We start from the raw sequence: 27,770 nt of genomic DNA on the forward strand, positions 1-27,770 counted from the left end.
AGATCACATCCTGGGTTACAAATCAGGTCTCAACCACTACCAAAAGACTGGGATCATTCCCTGCATATTTGTGGACCACAATGCTTTGAAACTGGAATTCAATCACAAGAGGAAAGTTGGAAAGAACTCAAATACATGGAGGCTAAAGAGCATCCTACTAAAGAATGTGTGGGTCAACCAGGAAATTAAAGAATTTTAAAAATTCATGGAAACAAATGCAAATGAAAACACAACTGTTCAAAATCTTTGGGAGGCAGCAAAGGTGGTCCTAAAAGGGAAGTATATACTACAAGACTTTCTCAAGAAACATGAAAGGTCTCAAATACACAACCTAACCCTATACCTAAAGGAGCTGGAGAAAGAACAGCAAATAAAGCCTAAATTCAGCATAAGAGAAATAATAAAGATTAGAGCAAAAATCAATGAAATAGAAACCAAAAGAACAGTAGAACAGATCAATGAAACTAGGAGCTGATTCTTTGAAAGAATTAATAAGATTAATAAACCCTTGGCCAGACTTATCCAAAAGAACAGAGAAAGGACCCAAATAAAATCACGAATGAAAGAGATCACAACCAACACCGAAGAAATACAATTATAAGAACATATTATTAGCAACTATATGCCAACAAATTAGACAACGTGGAAGAAACGGACGCATTCCTAGAGATGTATAAACTATCAAAACTGAACCAGGAAGAAATAGAAAACCTGAACAGACCCATAACCAGCAGGGAAATTGTAGCATTAATCAAAAATCTCCCAACAAACAAGAGCCCAGGTCCAGATGGCTTCCCAGGGGAATTCTACCAAACATTTAAAGAATTAATACCTATTGTTCTGAAACTTCCAAAAAATAGTAGGAATGGAAGGAAAACTTCCAAACTCTTTTTATGAGGCCAGCATTACCTTGATCAGGTAGACAAAGCAGACAAAGACCCTACCAAAAAGAATTACAGACCAATATCCCTGATGAACATGGATGTAAAAATTCTCACCAAAATACTAGCCAATAGGATCCAACAGTATATTAAAGGGTTATTCACCATGACCACGTGGGATTTATTCCTGGGCTGGAAGGGTGGTTCAACATCCGCAAATCAATCAATGTGATACACTACATTATTAAAAGAAAGGCCAAAAACCATATGATCCTCTCAAGAGATGCAGAAAAAGCATTTGACAAAGTACAGCATCCTTTCTTGATTAAAACTCTTCAGAGTGTAGGGATAGAGGATACATACCTCAATATCATAAAAGCCATCTATGAAAAACCCACAGCGAATATCATTCTCAATGGGGAAAAACTGAGAGCTTTTCCTCTAACGTCAGGAACACAGCAGGAAGTCCACTATCATCACTGCTGTTCAACACAGTACTAGAAGTCCTAGCCTCAGCAATCAGACAACAAAAAGAAATAAAAGGCATCCGAATTGGCAAAGAAGTCAAACTCTCACTCTCTGCAGATGATTTGATACTTTATGTGGAAAACCCAGAAGACTCCACCTCAAAACTGCTAGAACTCAAACAGGAATTCAGTAAAGTGGCAGGATATAAAATTAATGTACAGAAATCAGATGCATTTCTATATACCAACAATGAGACAGAAGAAAGAGAAATTAAGGAATCGATTCCATTTAAAACTGCACCCCAAGAGTGCCTGGGTGGCTCAGTTGGTTAGGCGACTGCCTTCGGCTCAGGTCATGATCCTGGAGTCCTGGGATCGAGTCCCGCATCGGGCTCCCTGCTCAGCGGGGAGTCTGCTTCTCCCTCTGACCCTCTGACCCTCTTCCCTCTTGTGCTCTCTGTCATTCTCTCTCTCTCAAATAAATAAAATCTTTAAAAAAAAAAAAAACTGCACCCCAAACCATAAGATACCTAAAAATAAATTTAACCAAAGAGGCAAAGAATCTGTACTCAGAAAACTATAAAACACTCATGAAATAAATCGAGGAATACACAAAAAAATGGAAAAATGTTCCATTCTCATGGATTAGAAGAACAAATACTGTTAAAATGTCTATGCTATCTAGAGCAATCTACACATTCAATGCAATCCCTATCAAAATACCATCAACTTTTTTCACAGAACTCGAACAAATAATCCTAAAATTTGCATGGAACCAGAAAAGACCCCGAATAGCCAGAGGAATGTTGAAAAAGAAAACCAAAGCTGGTGGCATCACAATTCCAGACTTCAAAGCTCTATTACAACGCTGTAATCTTCAAGACAGTTGGGTACTGGCACAAAAACAGACACATAGATCAATGGAACATAACAGAGAACTCAGAAATGGACCCTCAACTCTATGGTCAACTAATCTTCAACAAAGCAGGAAAGAATATCCAATGGAAAAAAGAAAGTCTCTTCAACAAATGGTATTGGGAAAGTTGGAGAGCCAGATGCAGAAGAATGAACCTGGACCATTTCCTTACACCATACACAAAAATAGACTCAAAATGTATGAAAGACCTAAATGTGAGACAGGAATCCATCAAAATCCTTGAGAAGAACACAGGAAGCAACCTCTTTGACTTCGGCTGCAGCAGCTTTTTTTTTTTTTTTTTTTTTTTTGCAGCTTCTTGCTAGACATGCCGCCAAAGGCAAAAGAAAGAAAGGCAAAAATGAACTATTGGGACTTCATCAAGATAAAAGCTTTTGCACAGCAAAGAAACAGTCAACGAAACCAAAAGACAACAGACAGAATGGGAGAAGATATTTGCAAATGACATATCAGATAAAGGGCTAGTATCCAAAATCTATAAAGAACTTACCAAACTCAACACAGAAAGAATAATCCAATCAAGAAATGGGCAGAAGACATGAAGAGACATTTCTGCAAAGACATCCAAATGGCCAACAGACAAATAAGTACTCAGCATCACTCAGCATCAGGCAAATACAAATCAAAACCACAATGAGATACCATTTCACACCAGTCAGAATGGCTAAAATTAACAAGTCAGGAAATGACAGATATTGGTGAGGATGCAGAGAAAGGGGAACCCTTCTACATGTTGGTGGGAATGCAAGCTGGTGCAGCCACTCTGGAAAACAGTATGGAAGTTCCTCAAAAAGTTGAAAATAGAGCTACTATATGAACCAGCAATTGCACTACTGGGTATTTATCCCAAAGATACAAATGTTAGTGATCCGAAGGGGCACATACACCCCAATGTTTATAGCAGCGATGTCCACAATAGCCAAACTATGGAAAGAGACCAGATATACAATGGATATTACACAGCCATCAAAAATGAAATCTTGCCATTTGCAACAATGTGGATGGAACTAGAGGGTATTACGCTAAGTGAAATAAGTCAATCAGAGCAAGACAATTATCATATGATCTTGCTGATATGTGGAATTTAAGAAACAAGACAGAGGAAGACAGGAAAAAATGAAACAAGACGAAACTGGAAAGGGAGACAAAGCATGAGAGACTCAATCTCAGGAAACAAACTGAGGGTTGCTGGCGGAGGGATGAGGGAATGGGCTGGCTGGGTGATGGACACTGGGTAGGGTATGTATTGTGGTTGAGTGCTGTGAATTGTGTAAGACTGATGAATCACAGACCTGTACCATTGAAACAAATAATACAACATATGTTAATAATTAAAAAAAAAGTTAACTCACGCAATAATCTGGTTAAAACAAGGGACAGATGTAAATCTAGTGGCAGAAGATCAACTGGATTATTCCAATGTTTCTGGTGAGAAATTATGAGATCTTTGACTAAGGCAGTGGAAAGGAATGAAACAAAATATATTTAGGAGATTAAATCTGTGAAACTGACAGATTAGATATAGAAGGGTAAGGAAAAAGGGAGAAAAGTTGACTATGAATTTTATTTCTTGAGTGACTAAACGAATAGATTGAGAATAGAAAGGAAAAGGTTTGTAGGAAAATATGTTTTATTGTCCAATGAATAAATGTATTTCATAAATGACACTAAAAAAAAAAAAAGAACAAACAGGCTTTCAGCATCTGAAAATGGAAAGGAAAACGGGTGAAATTTAAGCTAATACATTTTCCAACGGTCGGGGGGTGGGGGGGAACCAACAGTGGAACACAAAGCTTTGCTCTCAAGATATACATTCATCCATCCTTTGCCCCAACCTAGTATCTCTTCCCTTATTTGAAAAAAGTTTTAAAAGCCCACACAGCAGGGCACCTGGCTGGCTTAGTTAGAAGAGCTTGTGTCCCTTGGTCTCAGGGTCATGAGCTTGAGCCCCACACTGGGGGCAGTTTACTTAATAAAAAAAATAACAGTAAAAAAAAAGAAAAACAAACCCACACAGCAAGCTATGCTACGTAACAGTAATTCAGAATTAAATGCATCTACCCATTGCTCGGTAAGAGTTCTAAAATTCAGCACTAACAAGACCTAGTTTGGGGGCGCCTGGGTGGCTCAGTCGTTAAGTGTCTTGCTTTCGGCTCAGGTCATGATCCCAGGATCCTGGGATTGAGCCCCACATCGGGCTCCTTGCTCAGCAGGAAGACTGCTTCTCCCTCTCCCACTCCCCCTGCTTATGTTCCCACTCTCGCTCTCTGTCAAATAAATAAATAAAATCTTTAAAAAAAAAAAAAAAAGACCTAGTTTGAATGCCATTCCCAGTCTAGAGAAGAATTTCCCTGTATCCCCACTTAAGTAATGTACTAAGGATATGACTGGTCTTCCTAATAGCTACAAAAGAAACCAAGATAAAGGCTAAATCAGCCCAATCACAATATTCATTAAATCTTCATCTAGAGAGTCAATAGGATATAAGACCAAGGACTTTATTTACTGATGGCAGACCAAAGCAAGGATTTTCATTACTTATTGCAGAGGATTGGGGTATGTGCTATAATGCATATTAATGGCTGAACAGTGTTTAACAGCAAGAGGTATATATTATAATAAATCGTGCTATTATTTAATTAGAAAAAGCTACAATCCCACCGTCCAGGAAAATACTTCCATTAACCTGTTTCAAATATGCAGAATCTTAACAGAGGTATGAGCTAAAATCATTGGTGTTGTTAAGAATTACCATTCTAACCTTGGCCATCTGCAATAAAAAGAAGGCCTCTTGTTTAAGGGAGTAGTGTAAAATAACACTCTGAAGAAGGCACCATTTTCAAGTGAATATCCAGTTTTCTCAGTTTGGTCTTTCTCTGAATGAAGACAGGAGAAGACAGGAAGCAGATCAAAGAGCTACCAGGGATTAAAATTATCTAAAGCACAGTGACACCTCCAAAAAAATGTATACAAGATTACTGTGAGAAATTAATTAAATGAAATATCTTGTTGGACAAAACATGGTTAGCAAGAAAGATACTACTATTTAGGCCTGGAAAAAAAAAATCTGCCTTTACAATTACACGATAAGAAGTCAATAAATAAAACCAGCAGAGGTGATGTTGGTTTTTGTGGAGTAGGTTCTAGAAAGATGGTTGAGAAAACTCAGGTAGTGAGCGTCCCAGGAGAGATTATAGAGTTAAACTTCAGAACATTTAAATTTTTTCCCTTATGTAGAAAGATGGCAAAGTACCCATAACAAAAATGTTCATTTTGAATTTGAGCATCACTAACACATTCTCCACATGGGTAAACACAAACAAATACCTTTTTTCTGAGTTGCTAGATGATGTAAGGTTTGAGGACTCCGATGCTGCTGCTCTCACAGAGGTCTGTGCAGGAGGGTTACTAAATAGGAAGTTGCTAATCAATCTCCAGATGGCAAGGAATGGGTAAAGGACTGTCCCCAACAATGTCCAAAAGTCTCCACTGGAAGAAGGTACCATGGATGTGGTTGGTCTTCCTGCCTAAAAATTAAGAAATAAACCTCAATAAAGGCTCCATGAGCCCAATCACATTACACTCAAGGTTCTAGATGAATCTTTTATCTGGAAAACAAAGTCCTATTGACTTTAGTTTACTGCAAGAAGGTACCATTACCATCTTCTGCTGTTTTTCAAATGTATATTTTATATAAACTTCTGGGAACTCCAGGAGCTCTGTTTTTTACAGGAGTAATCACAACACTGAAACTAGAAAGTAGTTCTTGGTGAAATGAACCAATTATTTTTAAGAGAACTAACCTTCTGTTTGTAATGAAATCAACAACTTTGGTAAGAAAAGTCTTCCTTGCTTATTAAAAACCAGGGAAAGGTTTCAAAACCTCAGTGAATACAAATTAATCCTGATTAAGACTAATTGTTTCAGGTGTGGGGCTCTAGTTCAGAACCAGGAAAACTATCCTAATCAAAATACAGAAGACCAGGCTCTACATCTCTGGCACTTAGGGGATGCCTTGGCCAAGTCATGTAAAGTTTCTGAGCCTCTTCATAGAGATTAAAATACTGTTGTGAGGATCAAATGTGATGAATATGTTTAAAAATCAATGTTACTTTTATGTTAAAGTCTTTTTTTAAAAAAGTTGGTAAACAGTAGGGTCATACATAAATAAAAGACACTAAAGCCATACATTATACCAATACTGTGCATTTCTTATTTTCTTACTGGTCATTTTTGTATATGAAAATAGGTGAGGAAAAAGGTGAAAATTAAAATATTTAATGCCTCATTAGCAATACAAATATAAAACACACAGGAAAATGGAACAATAAATTAATCTAACATTTTTGGACAATCTGAATTTAATTACGCACAGTACCTGTTTCACCTTCCCTTCCACTGATTTTAAGAAATGATCAAGAGTAGAACAAACAGGATTGTAAAGATAGAAAAAAAAATACGTATATACATACCGGCAGTAGTACCACTGAAGCACTTGGGGCAAGTTCCAAATCCAACAATTTCTTTTTATAATCTTCTTTGGTAAATTCCCTCCGGGGAAACATGGTTGCTAGTGAAAAATTACCGTAAGTGTTGCCAACAGTCTGTAACATAACATAAGTTTAAAACCTTACAAAGGTGCCTTTTTAAAGTAAGATATTACATACCCAAATGCATCCAAAACAACTGCTTTAATTCAAACTGCCTTAATTTTAAAGTTCATTCAGGGGCTAAGTCAGGTAAGTGTCCAACTCTTGGTTTTGGGTCAAGTCATGATCTCAGGTTTGTGAGTTCAGGCCCTGCTCAGCACAGTCTGCTCCAGATTCTCTCTCCCTCTCCCTCCCGCCCCGTGCCCCACCCTGCACGTGCTCTCTCTCAAAAAATAAATAAAATCTTAAAAAAAAGGAGGAGCGTGCCTGGGTGACTCAGTGGGTTAAGCGTCTGCCTTCCGCTCAGGTCATGATCCCAGGTTCCTGGGATTGAGCCCCGTATCGGGCTCCCTGCTCAGCAGGGAGTCTGCTTCTCCCTCTCCATCTGCCTGCCACTCTGCCTGCTTGTGCTCGCTCTCTGTCAAATAAATAAATAAAATCTTAAAAAAAAAAAAAAAGTTGGGACGCCTGGGCGGCTCAGTCGGTTAAGCGGCTGCCTTTAGCTCAGGTTATGATCTCAGGATCCAGGGATCGAGTCCTGATCAGGATCCAGTCCCGCATCGGGCTCCTTGCTCAGCGGGGAGCCTGCTTCTCCCTCTGTCTGCCTCTCCCCTGGCTTGTGCTCACTCTCTCTGACAAATAAATTTTAAAAATCTTAAAAAAAAAATGAAATAAATCTTAAAAAGTTCATTCAAATGTAAACTCACAAAATCTTTATAAAAACTTTGTGCTTCAAAAAGTACCTCAAAGCTACCAAATCCGAATAGTACCTAAAAGCTTTTACAAGCCAAAAATGATCACAAAATAGCAAGATTATAGTTCCTAAAACCATCTAAATAAATTGAGTAAAAATGAACAGTTGTCTATCTCTTTTGAATATTCCTGCAGTTTGCCATTAGTTTTCACTATACTTTGGCAAACTTATATACTATCTCTCCGATATACATCTGGATTATAGGCATTCCCTATTAAAAATCTGGAATAGTCCAAAACTTTCCTCATATCTATGTAACATCAGAAGTTTCATGTCTTCCTTGTCTCAAAAAAATAAATGGCCCATAGTCAATCCCTGCCACACACACTCCCAGATCCAGGAAGCTACACTGGGCAGCATCACAATTATCTTCATAATTTTAAGTCACCTATACTTGTAAAATCTTAGATAAATGTTTCTCTCTCCCTAGAAGATTCCAAAGAAACAGACCAACACCTTTGTTCTTTGTATTTTTTTTAACTGGAGGTCATATACATACCTCTCACTGTTCTTACTTTAACATGAAGACATACAAAAATACAAAATTAGGTTACTGTACTGAAATAAAGTTCTAATAGGACTGATACAAAGATTTTTTTCCCATGTGGCTTCCTCCTTCACTTACCTGTGGTAGAAGCGGTACGACTCAGGCCAGGAGTAAGTATTCCCTTTTGGGAGGCCCCAATTGGGGCTCCAGGGCAAAAGAAGAATAAAAGAGGTACTGGGGGTTGGTTCCACTGTAAGCTTAGGGAAAAAGAGTTCTTAAAAATGTTTTTACATTGCAAAGCCCAGCTCACCATTGGAGGAAGGCAGACAGCTTTTTAGGTACTCTCTTGGGATCCACAAGTGAGAAAGCAGACTAAATGGGGAGATGAGGTCTACGGGAAAGATCTGAATCCTAATTTTAACCTTGAAAAGCTAATGAGACCAAGAGTGGGGTATATCATGAGCCCAGATCCTAAAGGACATTGAATGACTAGAATCCTTTTTGAAAAAGGACTCATTCAGAGAATAAAAACTACAGCTGACCCTTAAACAACATGGGTGTGAACTGTGTGGGCCCCCCTAGACACGGATTTTTTACAGTACAGCATTATAAATGTATGTTCTCTCCCTTGATTTTAACATTTTCTTTCCTCTAGCTAACTTTAAGAATACAATATATATGATATATATAATATACAAAATATGTGTTAATCGACTGTTACTGGTAAGGCTTCTGGCCAACAGTAGGCTAGTAGCAGTTTAGTGTTTGCAGAATCAAAACTTATACATGGATTTTCAACTGTGCAGGGGGTTGGCAACTCTTAATACCCACACTGTTCAAGGGTCAACTGTAATTGGAAATTACTCATATCTTATTTTCTAAGATACAAAATTTCACACCAACTCAGATTTTGAGTAAGGCCATATTCTGGAAGAAGATACCTGTTACCAAATAAAGATTACTGATCTTTAGGCCTGGACACCTGCCAGATGGCGGGAAAATGGCCAGCCCCGAGGTGACCTGCAGAAAATGTGAAGAGAGAGGAAGAAAAACTGCATCCTTTTACAGGTGACAACTCCCTCAGACTAGACCTTTGGAGAATCATTTGCAAAAGCAGTGAGAAAAGTTTCAAAAAGCCTATTTTACAGTATCAGGAAATCCCTATTTCTGCACAAGAAACAGATGTGCTTTCCTTATGTGGCACTAATACATGATGGAAGCTCTACAACACCCCAGAGGTGTCTGGTGCTCCCTCCTGGGGATAAGTCATGACTTACACTCTACAAATCAGGCTTGGAAATTTTTTCCTCCTACATTTTAATAACCTATTCATCTACCTTTACTACAACTCAAGACAAGACATAAATTTACCTGTGCAGCGAACTGTCTTGCTTCTTCTAGAGGAGCATCAGAAGGGAACTGATTTGTAAAGGACGAACCATCAGGAAGACGAAATTGAATTCTTGCAACAGTGCTATGAAAAAAGATTAAAATCAGCATCTTTACCTCTACATATTCTCAAACAATATCATTAAAAGAGAAAATGAAGTGAAAATGTGCAAAATAAAAATGGGCTTTTTCCCACGTGAGACCTCTTCATTTATTATTTTTTAGTAACAGCTTTATCGAGATATAATTTACATAACATAAAATTCACCCTTTTATTTATTTTTTAAAGATTTTTAAGTAATCTCTACATCCGAGTTGGGGCTCGAACTCACAACCCCAACTGAGATCAAGAGTTGCACGCTCCACCGACTGAATTTTAATTCACCCTTTTAAAGCATACAATTAGGGGTGCCTGGGTGGCTCAGTTGGTTAGGCATCTTCCTTTGGCTCAGGTCATGATCCTGGGATCCTGGCTTAAGCCCCACACTGGCCTACCTACTTAACAAGGGACTTGCTTCTCCCTCTCCTCCTCAGCCATGCTCTCTCTCATTGTCTCTGTCAAATAAATAAAATCTTCTAAAAAAAAAGCATACAATTTAGTGGTTTTTATTACAGTCACAGTTGTGCAACCATCACCACTATTTAATTCCAACCAAACATTCTCATCACCCCAAAAAGAAACCCTGAACCCATCAGCAATTGCTCCCTACTCCTCCCTCATCTAGCCCTTTGGCAAGCACTTACCTACTTTCTGCCTCTAAGAATTTGCCCATTTCAGAAAAATTCCATTATATGGAATAGTAGAATGTGTGACTTTTTGGTAACTGGCTTTCCTGTAACATTATGTTCTCAAAGTTCATCCATGTTGTAGCATGTGTCAGGACTTCATTCCTTTTAATTACTGAATAATATTTATAATCCCATCAGCAGTGTAGGAGAGTTTCAAAGTGTCCGCATCCTTGCCAAGATGTGTTGTTGCTTTTTTAAGCTTAGGCATCCTGAAGGGCATTCAACAGTACCTCATTGTGATTTTGATTTAATTTTCCTAATGACTAATAATGTTGAGTATCTTTTTATATGGCTTACTGACCATCTGTAGATCTTCTCTGGAGAAATGTCTATTTAAATCCTTTTCCCATATTTAAAAACTGGGTTGTTTGCTTTTTACTGTTAAGTTATTAAAAACTCCTTTTTGTATTCTAGATACAAGTCTCTCATCAGCTATATGGTTTGCAAATATTTTATCCAATTCTGGGGGCTATCTTTTCACTTTCTTGATGATGTCCCTTGCAACACAAAATTTTTAATTTTGATGAAGTCCAACTTACCTATTGCTTTCTTTTGTTTCTTGTGTTTTTGGTGTCATGTCTAAGAATCACTGCCTTTTCCAAGAACACAAGATTTTCTCATTTTTTTCCTACGAGTTTATACTTGAAGAAAGAGTTTATACTTGAATGAATACTTCAAATTCATTCTTTTGGATGTGTCCAAGCACCATTTGTTAAAGAGCCTATACTTGGGGCACCTGGGTGGCTCAGATGGTTAAGCGTCTGCCTTCGGCTCAGGTCATGATCCCAGGGTCCTGGGATCGAGCCCCACATCGGGCTCCTGGCTCAACAGGGAGCCTGCTTCTCCCTCTGCCTCTCTCCCTGCTCATGCTCTCTCTCTCTCTCTCTCTGTCTCTCTGTCTCTCTCTCTCTCTATCTCTGTCTCCAATGAATAAAAAAAAAAAACCTTAAAAAAAAAAAAAAGAGCCTATTCTTTTCCCCACTGAATGACCCTGGTACCATTTTCAAAAATCAATCGATCATAAATGCACGAGTTTCTTTCCTTTTTTTTCCTAAAGATTTTATTTACTATTTTTTTAATTTAAATTCAATTTAGTTAACATATAGTATATTATTAGTTTCAGGGGTAGAATTTAGTGATTCATCAGTTGCATAAAACACCCAGTGCTCATTACATCAAGTGACCTCCTTAATGCCCATCACCCAATTCATCCCCCCATCCACCGCCCCTCCAGCAGCCCTGTTTGTTCCCTATAGTTAAGAGTCTCTTATGATTTTGCTTTCCTCTTTTTATTTTTCCTTTCCTTCCCCTATGCTTATCTGCTTTGTTTCTTAAATTCCACATGAGTGAAATCATACGGTATTTGTCTTTCTCTGAACTGATTTCGCTTAGCATAATACCCTCTAGTTCCATCCATGTTGTTGCAAATGGCAAGATTTCATTCTTTTTGATGGCTGAGTAATATTCCATTGCATATAGACACCACATTTTCTTTATCCATTCTCCTCTTGATGGACATCTGGGCTCCTTCCATAGTTTGGGTACTGTGGACATTGCTGCTATAAACATTGGGGAAATGCATGCGTTTACTTCTGGAGACTCAGTTCTACTACAATGATCCATACATTCATCCTTATGCCAATACCACACTGTTCGGGTTACAGTAGCTGTATTTTAAAATTTAAAAAATCTGAGTCTCCAGGGGGGTTGGGGGGATGGGTTAGCCTGGTGATGGGTATTAAAGAGGGCACATTCTGCGTGGAGCACCGGGTATTATGCACAAACAATGAATCATGGAACACTACATCAAAAACTAATGATGTAATGTATCGTGATTAACATAAACAATAAAAAATTATTTTAAAAAATAAAAAATCTGAGTCTCCCAACTTTGTTCTTTTTCTAGATAATTTTGACTATTCTGGGTCCCTTGCATTTCCATATGAATTTTTATGCAAAAATTTTGGCAAAAAAAAAATATCACCTGGGATTTTAATAGGGATTTTGCTGAATCTACAGATCAGTTTGGGGAGTACATCCATTTTTCCCCCTTTTTCTTTTCATTTCTCAAGCCCCTTTTGTACTGCCATCTTAACAATAGTAAGTCCTCTGATCTATGAACACAGAATGTCTTTCCATATATTTATATCTGCTTTAATTCTTTCAAAAATGTTTTCTAGTTCTCAGTATGCAAGTCTTACACTTTCATGACATATATTATTTTATTACTTTTGGATAATAGTTTTTAAAAAGTAGTTTTTATTCATGTTGTAAGCTCTGTACTTTGTTGGTTGGTACCTCTTACAGAAGGGTTCATATAAACACTCACTGTCTCTCTTTGACTTCATCTTTCTGCTCCCTACATCCTTTGCTTATTCTCTCATATTCTGTTCTCCCTTCCTCCACTAGTACCTATGCAACAAAAAGGGAAGGAAGTATTTATTTCTTCAAACTGTATCAACTTAATAAGGACTCAGAAATCATTATAAAATAAACGTAGTAAAAGTTGAAAAAACAAAATAAAAAGTAGTTTTTCTGGGGTATCTGGCTGGCTCAGTTGGTGGAGCATGCAACTCCTGATCTTGGGGTTGTGAGTCTGAGCACCAAAATGGGCGTGGAGATTACTTAAAAATAAAATCTTAAAAAAAAAGGTACTTTTTCTGATTACAAAAGTAATGCTCATTAATTTTCCAATACAGAAAATACAGAGAAGTACAGGACTGCCTGGGTGGCTCAGTCAGTTAAGCGTCTACCTTCGGCTCAGGTCATGATCTCAGGGTCCTGGGATCGAGCCCCACATCAGGCTCCCTGCTCAGTGGGGAGCCTGCTTCTCCCTCTCCCTCTGCCCCTACCTGCCCCCCTCATGTGTGTATGCTCGTGGTCTTTCTCTTTCAAATAAATAAAATCTTAAAAAAAAAAAAAGAGACAAGTACAGAAAAGAAAATATTAACCATAATCCAATTAGGATGTATTGGAAATCTGTATTTTTCTCTTTAAAACATATTTTTGTTTTGGGAACTGTCTTATCCCTGCCACCCATCATTCATTCTGGTATGATTATCAGTAGCATTTCCCTGACCTCCTCACCACAGAAGTGAGCATGTGAACTCCCCCAAGCAGGGAGCCAATTTAAGCAGACACAGGGATTGAGCTGAAGGTGGCCACATCAACCAAATAAGGCCAATCAGAATTCTCCCTACTTAATGACATAGGATTTGAGAAAGAGTTTTTCCTCTGGGATCAGGAGCTCAAGATCCTGAATGTGCCAAGAGGCCCTGGGTTCACCATCATCATAAAAGTTTCTTTGAGAATGAAGCTAAAACAAAAAAAAACCCCAAGAAGTTAAAAAGAGAGAAAATGTTATCTTTTAAATCCCTGTATCTAGCTATATCTAACCAAATCCATCAATGGAAATCCCAATTGCACAACCAATGGATTCCCTCTTTTGCTTAATTTTATTTGACCTGAGATTCTCACAACTAAAGAATCCTAATACATGTAAGATAACCACTATATCATTTCAATGTATGTGTTTTCTGTCTTTCGAAAATAGATTTCTTGAGCCTTCTTTTAGAAGTGATTTATTTTGTACTGTTACACTGTACACACACATTCAATGACAAACACCATTGGCAACTGCCACACTGGTCATTACATCCTCCTGGAACTACCTACTATAGCGACAGCACACAATAGTGTTAAAAAGCAGCTCACAACTGTTGTTCTCCTCAGTGGCTATGTACGCACAGATAACTTAGCAGGAAATAAAGTACCTTCTTTCTCTTGCAGAAGACTCCCTTTTGACTTCCATTTCTGCCTGTTTGGCCAGCAAAGCAGCAGCTTTAGCAGCTTCTACTTCTTCTTTTGTCTTTGCAAAACGAGCAGCTCTCTCTGCACGGTCCTTTAAAACAGGTATTAGACACTAATTATCTTTCATTGCTAGAATGATCTATTCATGTATTTCTAAACACAAGGAACAAACACAAATGTATATGAGTTTTTTTTAAATCTTATTTTGTTATGTTAGTCACCATATAATACAGCACTAGTTTTTGATGTGGTGATCCACGATTGTTTTTGTATAACACCAGTGCTCCATGCAGTACATAACCTCCTTAATACCCATCACCGGGCTCACCCATCCCCCCACCCCCCTCCCCTCTAGAACCCTCAGTTTGTTTCTCAGAGTCCATAGTCTCTCATGGTTCATCTCTCCCTCCGATTTCCCCCCCTTCATTCTTCCCTTCCTTCTCCTAATGTCCTCCATGCTATGCCTTATATTCCATAAAGAAGTGAAACCATATGGTAATTGACTTTCTCTGCTTGACTTATTTCACTTAGCATAATCCCCTCCAGTTCCATCCATGTTGATGCAAATGGTGGGTATTCATCCTTTCTGATGGCTGAGTAATATTCCATTGTATATATGGACCACATCTTCTTTATCCATTCGTCTGTTGAAGGGCATCTCGGCTCTTTCCACAATTTGGCTATTGCAGACATTGCTGCTATGAACATTGGGGTGCACATGGTCCTTCTTTTCACTACATCTGTGTCTTTGGGGTAAATACCCAGTAGTGCAATTGTTGGGTCATAGGGTAGCTCTAGCATATGAGATTTCTTAAAACCATCTGTAAACTTTATCACTCTAGATCTGGTATTTTTTAGTTTTATGAACTATGAGAGACCAGCGAAGTCGTTTATTAAACAAGGACTTGATTTTGGTCACTACTGTCTCGCCAGAGCCTAGAAAAAGATCTGACACACAGTAGGTAATCAACAAATATTTGTTGCATAAACAAATGAACAGTATTAAGGTAGACATGGCTTTCATATATATTATAACTGCTTAATTCTAAAAGCAGTTGTTGTGGGGCACCTGAGTGGCTCAGTCAGTTGGACATCTGCCTTCAGCTCAGCTCATGATCCCACGGCCCTGGGATCGAGCCCCGCATCGGGCTCTCTGCTCAGCGGAGAGCCTGCTTCTCCCTCTGCCTGCCACTCTGCCTATCTGTGCTCTCTATCTCTCTGTCAAATAAATAAAATCTTTTAAAAAAAAATAAATAAATAAATAAAAGCAGTTGTTGCAAAACCATCTTAACCTCCTACTTGATGTGCCTAAATCTTCTGAATGTCCCAAAAATGAACAGTTGTGACTACAGGAGAATGCTACATAACCAGTTCTAAGCATTTTTGTTTTGTTTTTTTTTTTTTTAAAGAAAGGCAGAAAGCCACATGCAGCACCTCATTTGGATGTGTCTGAGTCTTGGAAGCCTAACTACGTTCTTCTACAAACGGACCTTGAGAGCTTGTTTGGAGGTTCTAGCAGGGGAGCGCAGCTTCAGAAAGGACACACATGGAGCAGCGAGGGAGGAAGGGCACACCTAGCCAGCCAGATTATCTGAATCAACCCTGGCAATCAATAGCATGACAGATGTGGCAGCCAGATCGCCCTCACATCCCTAAAGAATTTTTGAAAACTACATTTGACTACTGATAAAATTCGTAACATAGAGAAAAATTACTTTGAAAAAAATCATCTCAATTTTAATCTTTTACAAAGTTTTTGTTTTAATTTCAGTATAATTAACATACATTGTTATATTGGTTTCAGGTGTACAGTATAGTGACTCAACAATCCCATACATCACCTGGTGCTCATCCGACAAGTGCACTCCTTAATCCCCATCACCTATTTTACCCATCCCCCCAACCCACCTTCCCTCTGGTAACCAGCAGTTTGTTCTCTAGAGTTAAGAGTCTGTTTCTTGGTTTCTCTCTCTTTTTCCTTTGCTCATCTGTTTTGTTTCTTAAATTCCACATATGAGTGAAATCCATATGGTATTTGTCTTTCTCTGACTGACTTATTTCACTTAGCATAATACTCTCTACATCCATCCAAGTTGTTGCAAATGGCAAGATTTAATTCATTTTATGGCTGAATAATATTCCATTGTATGTGTGTGTATATATATACAACTTCTTTATCCAATCCCAATTTTTAATCTTTTTTTTTTTTTTTAAAGGGGGTGAGGGCAGAGGGAGAGGGACAGAGAGAGTCTTAAGCAGGCTCCAAGCCCAGCATGGAGCCCAACGTGTAGCTTGATCTCACAACCCTGAGATCATGACCAGAGCCGAAATTAAGAGCCACTTAACGGACTGAGCCACCCGGGTGTGCCCCCCAATTTTAATCTTAACCATATTTTATGGTTTTTTGGAGGGGGGAGGGGCAAAGGGAGAGGGGGAATCTTAAGCAGACTCCACGCCCAGCTTGGAGCCCGACACAGGGCTTAATCTCACAAGAGTGAGATCACGACCTGAGCCAAAATCAAGAGTTGGCCGCTATCCAACATACAATTTCTACTAAAAGGAAGCTGAAAATTGGTACTGAGTCACTAAAATCTACTATTTTTGTGTTCATGGCCTGGTAGTAAACCAAAACCACAGTGCATGGAAAAACAATTGCACGAGAATCAAGCATTAAAAATAAACTTACTACTCACCAACGCAATCTGCTGTTTTATACGCTCTCGAGCTGCCCTATCTTCTGCCTTTTCTCTGTTTCTTTCCTCTAACATTCTTTTTGTTAATTCTTCTTCTTGTTTTCTTTTATAATCCAACATTTCTTTTCCAGTTTTTCTCCTCTCAATTTCCTTCTTAATTTCTCTCTAAATTAAAGACAGAGTAAATCTTATGAGCCCAAAAGACAACTTAATAATCCATCTTAGGTATTATTTTATATGAGCTGGTTGTAGGTCACAGCTAAAGGAATAACTTTGTAAAATATAAGGGTCTAGAAGAATTTATTAACAGTATGAGTTAAAGGTCAAGTGTCTATCAACTTACAAATCTTAGCATTTCTATTAAGCTTGATATAATTTGTGATGTGATTTGAAAAAAGAATTACAGGTCTTTGGTTTGTAAAGTAAATGTTACCCTCTAAGGACACAAGGTAGTCATTTATTTGGCATAAAGAATTGATAACTTTCTGATACTACAACCTCAAAGAGATGATGTAGTTTAGGGGCACACGATGAGAAAAATGAATGGCGTACCACAATGTGGCAACACCAGAGGGAAAATTCAGCAAAATGTCTACAAATTTCTTTTGTATAAAAAGGAACTAAGAATTTCATCTGCATCAAAATAATACAATTTTAACTCAATTCCCTTTATTCTTAGTGTAAAAGACTCACTGCAGGGGGAAAAAAGATGATCAAACTTATTCCTAGCAATTTACAAAAAAGTATACACTATGATCCTACTAAGGAAGTCAGGTAATTCCCTTCACTGTGCTTCAACACTCAACTGTAACCAAAAGCCATCCAAGGTCTGCCACACTGAGCAGGGAATCAAACATTCCCTCACTTACTGAAAGACTAAAATGATGATGTACATGAAGTTTACCTGTTCCTCCTCTTTCCTTTTCTCTTCTCTTCTTTCTTCGAGTTTTTTAGTGAGTCTGTATATAAAAAGTTTTTTAAAAAAATACATTAATGGAGACACATCTTATTAATATAATAAACAAATGGGAGATTCCTTTCGCTAAAAACAACTGGGAAATGAAGTAACAAACAAAAAAAGCTCCTGCAGGCAAAGAAGCAACTCATCTGCCTGGCCTCCAGCCCCAAGAGAAATCCATAATCAGTCAGTGGGAGCCTTTTAGAAGCCTAGTTCCACCTCCTACTTAACCATTAGTTTTCCTTTCCCCACCGATATAATATCTGATACTGATTTAAAAACATACATACACATCTTCAAATAAGTACATAAATTACTGAGTTACAAAGGCTATCGCCACACAGAAGTAAACAGCAATATAGCACAAATTGTTAAAAGTCAAAGCAAAAAACTGAAGGCTAGCATTTATAAAAACTAATACCAAAACTGATTGCCAACTCTAAGAAGTTCATCAATTAAAAACAATTATGAAAGCAAACAGTAGTAATGGTAGCAAAACCTAGTGAATACATTAAAACCCACTATGAGTTTTGAGATATCTAATTACCTCAATTTTTAAAAATTAATGGTACTTTCTCAGAGGGATTCAGTTACACAGGTATAAGTGTTTCCTAAAGCTCAGTTAAACAACTTGAACCAGAAATAAAGGGAGTGCTCAAAGGATGATGGGGACATCAAAGAACAGAAGAACAAAATGAAGAGGATGTCACTAGTCAAATCAATGGTAACGTGTGCACCAAAAAGAATGGTAAGAGAAATGAACTGTAATGCAGAGGAAAAAAAGGATCCATAAAATGTCTTACTGCTGAGGGGAGTTATAAACTGGTACAACCACTCTGGAAAACTGTTTGGCAAGTGTTTATGACCCTTTTCTGCTCCTGCAAATACACCCAAAAGATATGCCCACCAAGACATGTAAAAGAATGCTCATACAGCAACCCTGTTCATAATAGCCCCCAAAATGAAAACAATTCAAAAATCCATCAACAGAATGAATTAGTCAGGGGCGCCTGGGTGGCTCAGTTGTTAAGCGTCTGCCTTCGGCTCAGGTCGTGATCCCAGGGTCCTGGGATCGAGCCCCACATCGGGCTCCCTGCTCCACGAGAAGCCTGCTTCTCCCTCTCCCACTCCCCCTGCTTGTGTTGCCTCTCTCGCTGTCTCTCTCTTTCAAATAAACAAATAAAATCTTTAACAAAAAAAAGAATGAATCAGTCAAATAAAAGAATATTATACAGCAACAAGAGTGTACCAATTATTGCCACAAGCAGCAGCACAAAAGAGCTGAAGCAAAGGAGAGCAGAGAGAGAACATGTGGTGATTGCATTATGAAGTTTATGAGCAGGCAAAACTCAGCTATGGTGTTAGATGCAGGGCAGTGGTTATTTTGGGAAGGAAAGTATTCATTGTGAAGGGGTTCTCAGGCCCCTAGGATATGGAGTACACTGGTAATTTTCTATTTCTTGATCTGGGTGCTGGTGTCCAGTAAGTTTACTGAAAAAAAGATAGGGGAAAGAAAGTAGGAAGAGGTGGATCAAAGCAGTTCTCTACAGAAGAATGCTAGCTAAAAAATGTATAAGGTATAAAATTAGAAGGTATAAAACTAGAAAAAAGAAACCAGAACCACCGGGTGAAAGCTTTTGAGGAACAGCATATTCACTGTTTCAAAGAATCACCCTACAGATACTTATTAATTAGGGAAAAGGGCATATTTATAATCAAGAAATCCAACAGACACCATCTTAATTAATAATTAGACTTAACATCACCAATAATGCAAACATCTGATATCAGGTGCCTCCTCATGTGAGTAATGAGAAAGACAAACATTACCTACGTAATGTTCTCAAACTTTAACCTGAACCTAGAATGATAAAACAGGAACCCAATCAAAGGACATTCCAGAAACCAGGACGCCTGGGTGGCTCACTGGGTTAAGCATCTGCCTTCAGCTCAGGTCATGATCCCAGAGTCCTGGGATCCATCGGGCATCGGGCTCCCTGCTCAGTGGGGAGCCTGCTTCTCCCTCTGCCTGCCGCTCCCATGCTCTCTCTAACAAATAAATAAAATCTTAAAAAAAAAAAAGACATTCTAGAAACAATTAGCCTAGACACTTAAAGAATATCCAAGACATGAAACATAAAAACAAAAACAAACAAAACAAAGGAAATGTTTTGAATTAAAAGAGACTAAACTAAATTCAATGAATGATCCTTGAATGGATCCTGTATCAGGAAAAAAAAGTTATAAAGGACATTACTGAAATAACTGGGCAAATTTGAATGACTGCTTATCAGATAATCTTACTGTATCATGTATTTATAATTTGAGTGTGACAATGGGATTACACTAATATCTGAAAATGTCTTTAATTACATGCCACTTGCAGAATTCTCTTCTGAGAAAAACAGATGCTATTTTGTTCTAATCTAGTTGAAAAGCCCATTGCATCTTACTCAATGACGTAACTATTGACTGTTTCATCACTCCCGCATCCAGGAATCTACTGCTAAATTGTGTTTATTGGCCTGAGGAATGGGGTAGGGCATGAATCAGTAGGCAGAGACTCCCAGGCCCATTCCTAGGCTGTAGCCCCTGCTCCGAGCCCATAAAATCTCAGCCAATGTTTTTATTCTTAGGAGATACACACTGAAGTATTTAGGGTAAAATGAAAATGATGTCTGCAACTTTCAAATAAATTGGCAAAAAAAAAAAGGTCATTATACTATTCTTTCAACTTTTTCAGGCTTGAAACCCTTCCCAAAAAAAGGCTGGAATTGATGGTACAATTAATTGATAATATATCTATTATCTTTCCCAGAGAATTCCGCCAATTTTTAAACATAATGACATAAAAACATAAGCAAAATTTAATTAAAGATGTATCTTTTCATGTGAGTCGCTAAAAGATTCAAATTTCAGGGCCACCTGACTGGATCAGTTGGTAGAGCATACAACTCTTGATCTCAGGATCATGAGTTCGAGCCCCACATTGGGCACAGAGATTATTAAAAAAAAAAAAAAAAAAAATCAAATTTCACATCTTTTAGCTTTGAAAATAAAATTGTATGTTTTAATTAATATTAAGAAAACCTGAGATCTCAGAATTACAAATCAACCTGTTTCTTAAAAAATCAAGTTTACTTCCTTTTAAGACAGATTTTTTTCTTTTTTTTTAAGACTTTATATTTATTTGACAGAGAGAGGGCACAAGCAAGGGGAGCAGCAGAGGGAGAGGGAGAAGCAAGCTCTCCACTGAGCAGGGAGCCCGATGCAGGGCTTGATGCCAGGATCCTGAGATCACGACCCAAGCCAAAGGCAGACGCTCAACCAACTGAGCCACCTAGGCGCCCCAGATTTTTTTTCTTAATATGTATGGGATAGGATGAGTTTCTGAGCTGACATCAATTTGATTTAGTCACCTTTTCACCTAACAAAACTCCATCTCCTTGAAGCCAGATGAGAAAAAAGCCTAAGATCTAGTGGTACGTACTTAGTTTTCCAGAAACTTGGTCTCTGGAAACAGATGTTATAGCTTGAGAGGATGATGAGAATCCTACATTTAATAATCCAATCTGCCAAATTTTAAGGCTGAGTTTTTATATTTTTATTATTATTTATCATTATTTTTAAAGATTTTATTTATTTGACAGAGAGAGACACAGCAAGAGAGGAACACAAGCAAGGGGAGTAGGAGAGGGAGAAGCAGGCTTCCCGCCGAGCAGGGAGCTCGATGCAGCGCTTGATCCCAGGACCCTGGGATCACGACCTGAGCCGAAGGCAGACACTTAATGACTGAGCCTCCCAGGTGCACAAGGCTGAATTTTTAATCTGTAGGACAGAAATTTTAAAATATATCCAAAATTAGAGAAAAATGTATATATTTTGCTTCACAGAGCTTAGTATTACAAAAGTCTATAAATATCAGATTACACCATAGGTATTTGATGTGTCACATTTATCTGGGCTGCAAAAAAGCACTGCAGCTCGGTTCTATGGGCCAGGGAAACTAGCAGCACATTAGGGTTTCAGAGCCAAATAACCTGCAGAAGATGGATAAGTCAAAGGCATAAAAGCACTACAGAGTCTATGACAAGGGATGATGGAGATGAAGGCCACCTGAAGGGTATAAATGATGAGCTAAGATGCCATTTAGGACAGGAATCTTATATAAGCTATTGTTTTTAGTTGTCATTATCAATGAATCCAATTCCATAAAAGAAACAAAACTCCTAATAGGGTACAACAGATGAATAAAATTCAGGACCACAGCGTAGGAAATAATCTGTACTAGCACCTAGGCTTTACTGGTTAGCTGAGTCTGATAAACTAATCTCAACAACAATCTGAAATGCTTTTATGGTTTAATTATATGACCGGGATTTTTCAAAAGTTCTTTAAACAGAGAACAGTTACTTCCCAATGAAAACTGTTTCATTTGTAAGTATGCCAACATTTCATCCAATTTTAACACTAGTGTCCTTTTTTAAAAGGCTCTAGCCCACATACATTTCATGTCACGGGTTCTAACAGTATATGGTTTAAAAAAATATACACGTATGTATCTCCAAGAGTGCTTTGAAGTTTTTTTAAGTTTAAGGATCTCAAACAACTTGTAGACCCACTTTATCCTGATACGCAATTATAAAAGTAATACTGCTCAATGAAGACAGTTTGGCAACCTCAGAAGAAAGCAAAGAAAAAATCCCTTAATTTCCCTTTCATAGATATAAATGTTTTCTTCTATGTCTTACACCATCTTTATCTGACTCGATATACTACATATAACACATACACACCAGCGTAGTAACTATATCTAACTCTTTTAATTAAAGATGGTATATCTGTTTATAGCACCTTACAGGCAGACAGGGGCAGACACGCTCTTACTTAAGAATGGAAGGGGCGCCTGGCTGGAAGCTATTATGAAACAAGAGAAACTCCCCCTTTCACACTGCAATTAAATAGCACATAAGCCCGTCCTACAACGAAGGGATACCTGCTGTGTGTCTTCTCATTCCCGCCAAGTCTTCAAATCCTTTTCTGATCTTTTACTGTCACTTCCCCCCAAGGTGGTGCAAATAAAGATGCCCAGTGATGGACTTGGTGTTGGCAAAACAGAATGAAACAAAGAGGATGAACCACTGGGTGAACTTTGGTTCCCTGCTAATGTTCTTTGAGCCTTCTACCTCTTCTCACCACTGTGAGCAAATCTACCCTTTTCAGCTCAAGATCTTGGCCCTGCCCTGACTCCTACAAAGAACATGAGAATCTAGGTTTTGCTGAAATAAAGCTGATTCTCAGTCATGAGCAAACCCAAATACCCAATGTCAGTAGTCATTTTGAAACTTGTTTCCCCATAGCATCTGTGTGAACAAAAAACCCAAGTCTAAGGAATTTTAACTTCCATATAACACTAACTTGTTTTAGGTCAGGATTAAAAAATACTCCTGCTTTATCCATTTACAATTCATGTAACTTAAGAATCATACTACAGGGGTGCCTGGGTGGCTCAGTCATTAAGCATCTGCCTTCAGCTCGGGTCATGATCCCAGAGTCCTGGGATTGAGCCCTGCATTGGGCTCCCTGCTTCTCCCTCTCCCACTCCTCCTGCTTGTATTCCCTCTCTCGCTCTGTGTCAAATAAAATCTTAAAAAAAAAAAATCATACTATAATATAAAGGACTCTAATTTGGTAATTTCTGTATCATTAAAAATACTAAACTACAGGGTGCCTGGGTGGCTCAGTTGGTTAAGCGACTGCCTTCGGCTCAGGTCATGATCCTGGAGTCCCAGGATCGAGTCCCGCATCGCAGGGAGTCTGCTTCTCCCTCTGACCTTCCTCCCTCTCATGCTCTCTCTCTACCATTCTCTCAATAAATAAATAAAAATCTTTAAATAAAAAAAATACTAAACTACAAACCACAAAAAGTCAGAAATCTGTATCTGATTATTAGATCAACTAATAACACACGACATTTAACAGACACCCACTTATGCAAAACCAAGGTTCAGTACAGTCATAAAAGTAGCGCAAGTTCTTCCCATCTGGAACTTACTATCTTACGGCATAGAGAGTTAAAAGCAGAAGTGATGGAGAGAAACACACATGTACCAAAAACCAGTGGAAGAGATTCTTAGGCTGATCAGACCTAAAGGTGACTGATGACTTCAGAGATACCCAACTTTATTTGTAGAATATAGTTTTTATGGATACAAATAAGTTGGCCAGGTAATAAAAAATTTCAACCCAAGATTCTGAAACTTCATTTGTGTAATTTTAACTTTTATTCAAATTAATTAAGTAACTGAAAACCACTCTCTTTTAAAAATACTATTTGCAAAAATAAGAGCAAACCTTTCCACTCTGACAGTGAGGTCCTCCGGAGGTCTCTGATTTGAACATCCACCAGGCTCCTGAGATGGATTGGCATGGCCTGAACTTTCTCCTCCTTAATTAATAAAAAGAAGTAAGAATATTGTATTTAATGCTGAATTTTAAACTGTATAAATGTTTTGGGTTACATTTGCTAATCTTCTTAAACATTACAAATTTTTCCTAATAATGGAGAAGATAAGAAATGAGTGATTACTGGGGCACCTGGCTGGGCTCAGTCACTAGAGCATGCGATTCAGGTCTGTGAGTTTGAGCCCCACACTGGACGTAGAGTTTACTTAAAAAAAAAAAAAAGAGAGAGAGAGAGAGAGAAAGAAAGAAATGAGCAATTACTAATTTTGGCATCTGGATCTGGATACAACAGTATATAAGTGGAAAATAAGGCAGTTACCCTGGCTGAGGGCCACCAAAGTCAGTGAAAGGGAAAACATGAAGAAGTATTAATCTGGCAGAAGGGGAACATAACAAAAAGAGTAAGCATGACTGACCATGGGTAGGCTTCACTCTAGAGCATCACTGTCCAGTATCTATGCTGTCCAGTACAGTAGCCACAGTCACATGTAAAGCTCTAGAGGCAAAGTCTGATCCTGGGTATCACTCTAGACTTATACTGGTCCAAGTGATCTGCTTTTGCAAACCAGAGTAATTCCTTAGAGAAGCTATTTTTACCTACACTAGTACTAGAAGGCCTCCAACTTAACTATGGTTTGCCTTATAGTTTTTCAACTTCGTGATGGTGTAGAAGTAATACACATTCTAGAAACCATACTTCCAATTTGGATCTTTTCCTGGGCTACAGATAATGCACTACGATACTGTCTTGTGATAATGGACAGTGGCAGCTCTCAGTCAACCATAAAATCACAAGGACAAACAACTAACACACTTATATCATTCTGTACCCATACAACCATTCTGTTCACACTTTCACTACAACAGTCAATAAATTACATCAGAGAGTCAATCCTTCATTATAAAATAGGCTTTGTGTTAGATGACTTCGCCCAACTGTAGGCTAGTGTAAGTGTTCGGAGCATGTTTAAGGTAGGCTAGACTAAGCTGTGATGTTCAGCAGTTTAGGTGTATTAAACTCATTTCTGACTTAAAATATTTTCAACTTAGAATGGGTGTATCAGGCTGTAACCGCATCATAAATCAAGGAAGATCTGTATATTTTTAAAAATTTCCTGGGGCATCTGGGTGGCTCAGTCAGTTAAGCATCTGACTCGATTTCGGCTCAGATTATGATCTCCAGGTCATGAGATCGAGCCCTGTGTCGGGCTCTGCACTCAGCGCAAAGACTGCTTGTCCCTCTCCCTCTGCTCCTCCCCAGTTTGCACGCTCTCTCTCTCAAAAAAAAAAAAAAGTAAACGAAATCTTAAAAAAAAAGTTTCCTGAAGGCCAGAATTTTCTCCTTGGCTTGTAGAGAATAGCTACATTCTGGTACTTTCCTTTAGAACCTCTGCCATTTTTTCCCCTTACCACTTGTGACTAACTTGATTCTTTACATTTTTGATCTTTGAAAGAGCAAGGACTGGGGCGCCTGGGTGGCTCAGCTGGTTAAGCATCTGCTTTCAGCTCAGGTCATGATCCCAGAGTCCTGGGATCAAGCCCCACAATGGACTCCCTGCTCAGCGGGGAGGCTGCTTGTCCCTCCTTCTCCCTGCCACTCCCCCTGCTTGTGCTCTCTCTCTGTGTCAAATAAATAAATCTTTAAAAAAAAAAAAAAGAGCAAGGAGTATAAAGAAACAAAATCTGGATTCAAATCCTATTCTATTACTTTAGTAAATTACTTAATCTGGGTCTTATCTATAAAATGGGGACAGTAACTTCATAGAGTTGTTATGTTAATTCAAATAAAATGCTTACACTTTTACCTTATTTTTTTTTTAAAGATTTATTTATTTATTTATATGACAGAAACACAGTGAGAGAGGGAACACAAGCAGGGGGAGTGGAAGAGGGAGAAGCAGGCTTCCTGCGGAGCAGGGAGCCCGATGCAGGGCTCGATCCCAGGACCTTGGGATCATGACCTGAACCAAAGGCAGATGCTTAACGAGTGAGCCACCCAGGCGCCCCTGCTTACACTTATACTAAGATAGCACAAAGCAAGTGCTTCAGCTATTACAGTGGTGGTGGACTAGGAGAATTACTAAGTAGAGCCGATGATGCACATCTATTCCTACCTCTGCATTCGGTGGCATCACTTAGATTATCTGAAGTCAGCCATAGTAGGAGTGTTTAAACCTTGGAAATTAAGCCCCCCCCCACCCCCGCCAGAGCCTCTTCTTAAATATTTACTGGCACATCACTAAATGCAACCCTTGAATAAGGAGTGGTAACCACTAGCATCCGGTGTGTGTTCAATAGGAAATAAATCAATTTCTTTAGTAAATAAAATGAATGCCAAGGACATTCATATCTTAATATAGCAAAAAAATTAACAGAACTGTGGGAAGATAACTTGTAGACAGTTGAAAAAAAAGGTGCTGAACAATACAGTTAGATGGATCTATGACTAAAAACAAAGAAAAATGGATAGATGTTATATACAGTAAGATTTCCAATGGCATGGCAGAGTGACTTAAAAGTAAAGACTATACATTTAGAACTTTATGCATGAAACAGCTTATATACATGAAAAGCTTATATCAGCTCATATTTAACAGGTAATTAATGAATGAAAAGTTCCAGATTTTCAAAAAACGTTAAACTGATAAACATCCAAACATAATGAAAATTTATTAGAAGTTCTAACTGAAGGTTTAAAAACATAACTGGATAATTAGGCATAATGTATCTCCCACTTACAAAGCAGTCTTGCCAAAAAAGAATACATAATGAGCCTAAATCTGATCAAGTCTGTAACTTTACCAACTTAGAAGAATATTTACATAATACCATAAGAATGCAGCAAGGTCCACATTGAGGGGAAGATGGAGGTGAAGTAGGAGGACCCTAGGCTGGTCTCATCCCACAAATACAAATGATCAACTTATCATTGATAAATAACTATCAAATTATCCTAAATACACCAGTAATCGACCTGAAGACTGGCAGAACATACTCCACACCTAAAAGTATAAAAGAAGTCACATCAAAGAAGGTAGGAAATGCAGAGACGCACTTTGGAAGAGAAATGAATCATGGATGTTGAGGTGGAGAGGACTGTGGTTGTGGAGAAGAGTGAGAAACAGATAAGACAGGGGAGTGCACAGGGAAGACGAACCCCCAGAGCAACTGGCTTGGAAAGCAAGAGGGCCCAAATTTCATGAGTTCTTCTAACCAGTAGGGCTTAAAGCCTGGAGTTTTAAAGGTCAGTGTGCCTGGCTCTGGGAGAGCTCAGAGGACACTGGGGCTGCTCTTGGACAAAAGGCAGGACAAACAGCCCACAGACATGCAGCATGGAAAACAGTGATCTAAAGAGTACCTGGAGCACATAATGGGGAAGTTAGTTGCTCGTCTCAGATTGTGTCCCAGAGAAGCAGCACTGACAGAGAGACCCCTCCAGAAACAAAGGAACTGGCCAGCACCATTTCCCTCCCTCACCCCTCAGCATAAAC

General features: G+C 38.5%; 1 protein-coding gene across 2 annotated transcripts in view; it reads right to left on the reverse strand.

Annotated features, from left to right (window-relative positions):
- UBXN4 (UBX domain protein 4) overlaps positions 1-27,770 on the reverse strand; it is a 59,216-nt gene that overhangs the window by 4,319 nt on the left and 27,127 nt on the right. For both annotated transcript variants that reach the window (XM_028101295.2, XM_088021734.1), the window contains exons 6-12: positions 24,169-24,262; positions 17,761-17,815; positions 16,857-17,021; positions 14,127-14,254; positions 9,547-9,649; positions 6,758-6,889; positions 5,613-5,812 (exon numbers count right to left, since the gene is read on the reverse strand). In XM_028101295.2, the coding sequence (XP_027957096.1) occupies positions 5,613-5,812; positions 6,758-6,889; positions 9,547-9,649; positions 14,127-14,254; positions 16,857-17,021; positions 17,761-17,815; positions 24,169-24,262 (877 nt within the window). The remainder of the gene's footprint in view (positions 1-5,612; positions 5,813-6,757; positions 6,890-9,546; positions 9,650-14,126; positions 14,255-16,856; positions 17,022-17,760; positions 17,816-24,168; positions 24,263-27,770) is intronic.

The sequence above is a fragment of the Eumetopias jubatus genome, unplaced genomic scaffold (assembly GCF_037043125.1).
Source record: "Eumetopias jubatus isolate StellerSeaLion01/CBP00866 unplaced genomic scaffold, mEumJub1_p1.0 scaffold_3, whole genome shotgun sequence".
NCBI classification, from domain to species: Eukaryota; Metazoa; Chordata; class Mammalia; order Carnivora; family Otariidae; genus Eumetopias; species Eumetopias jubatus.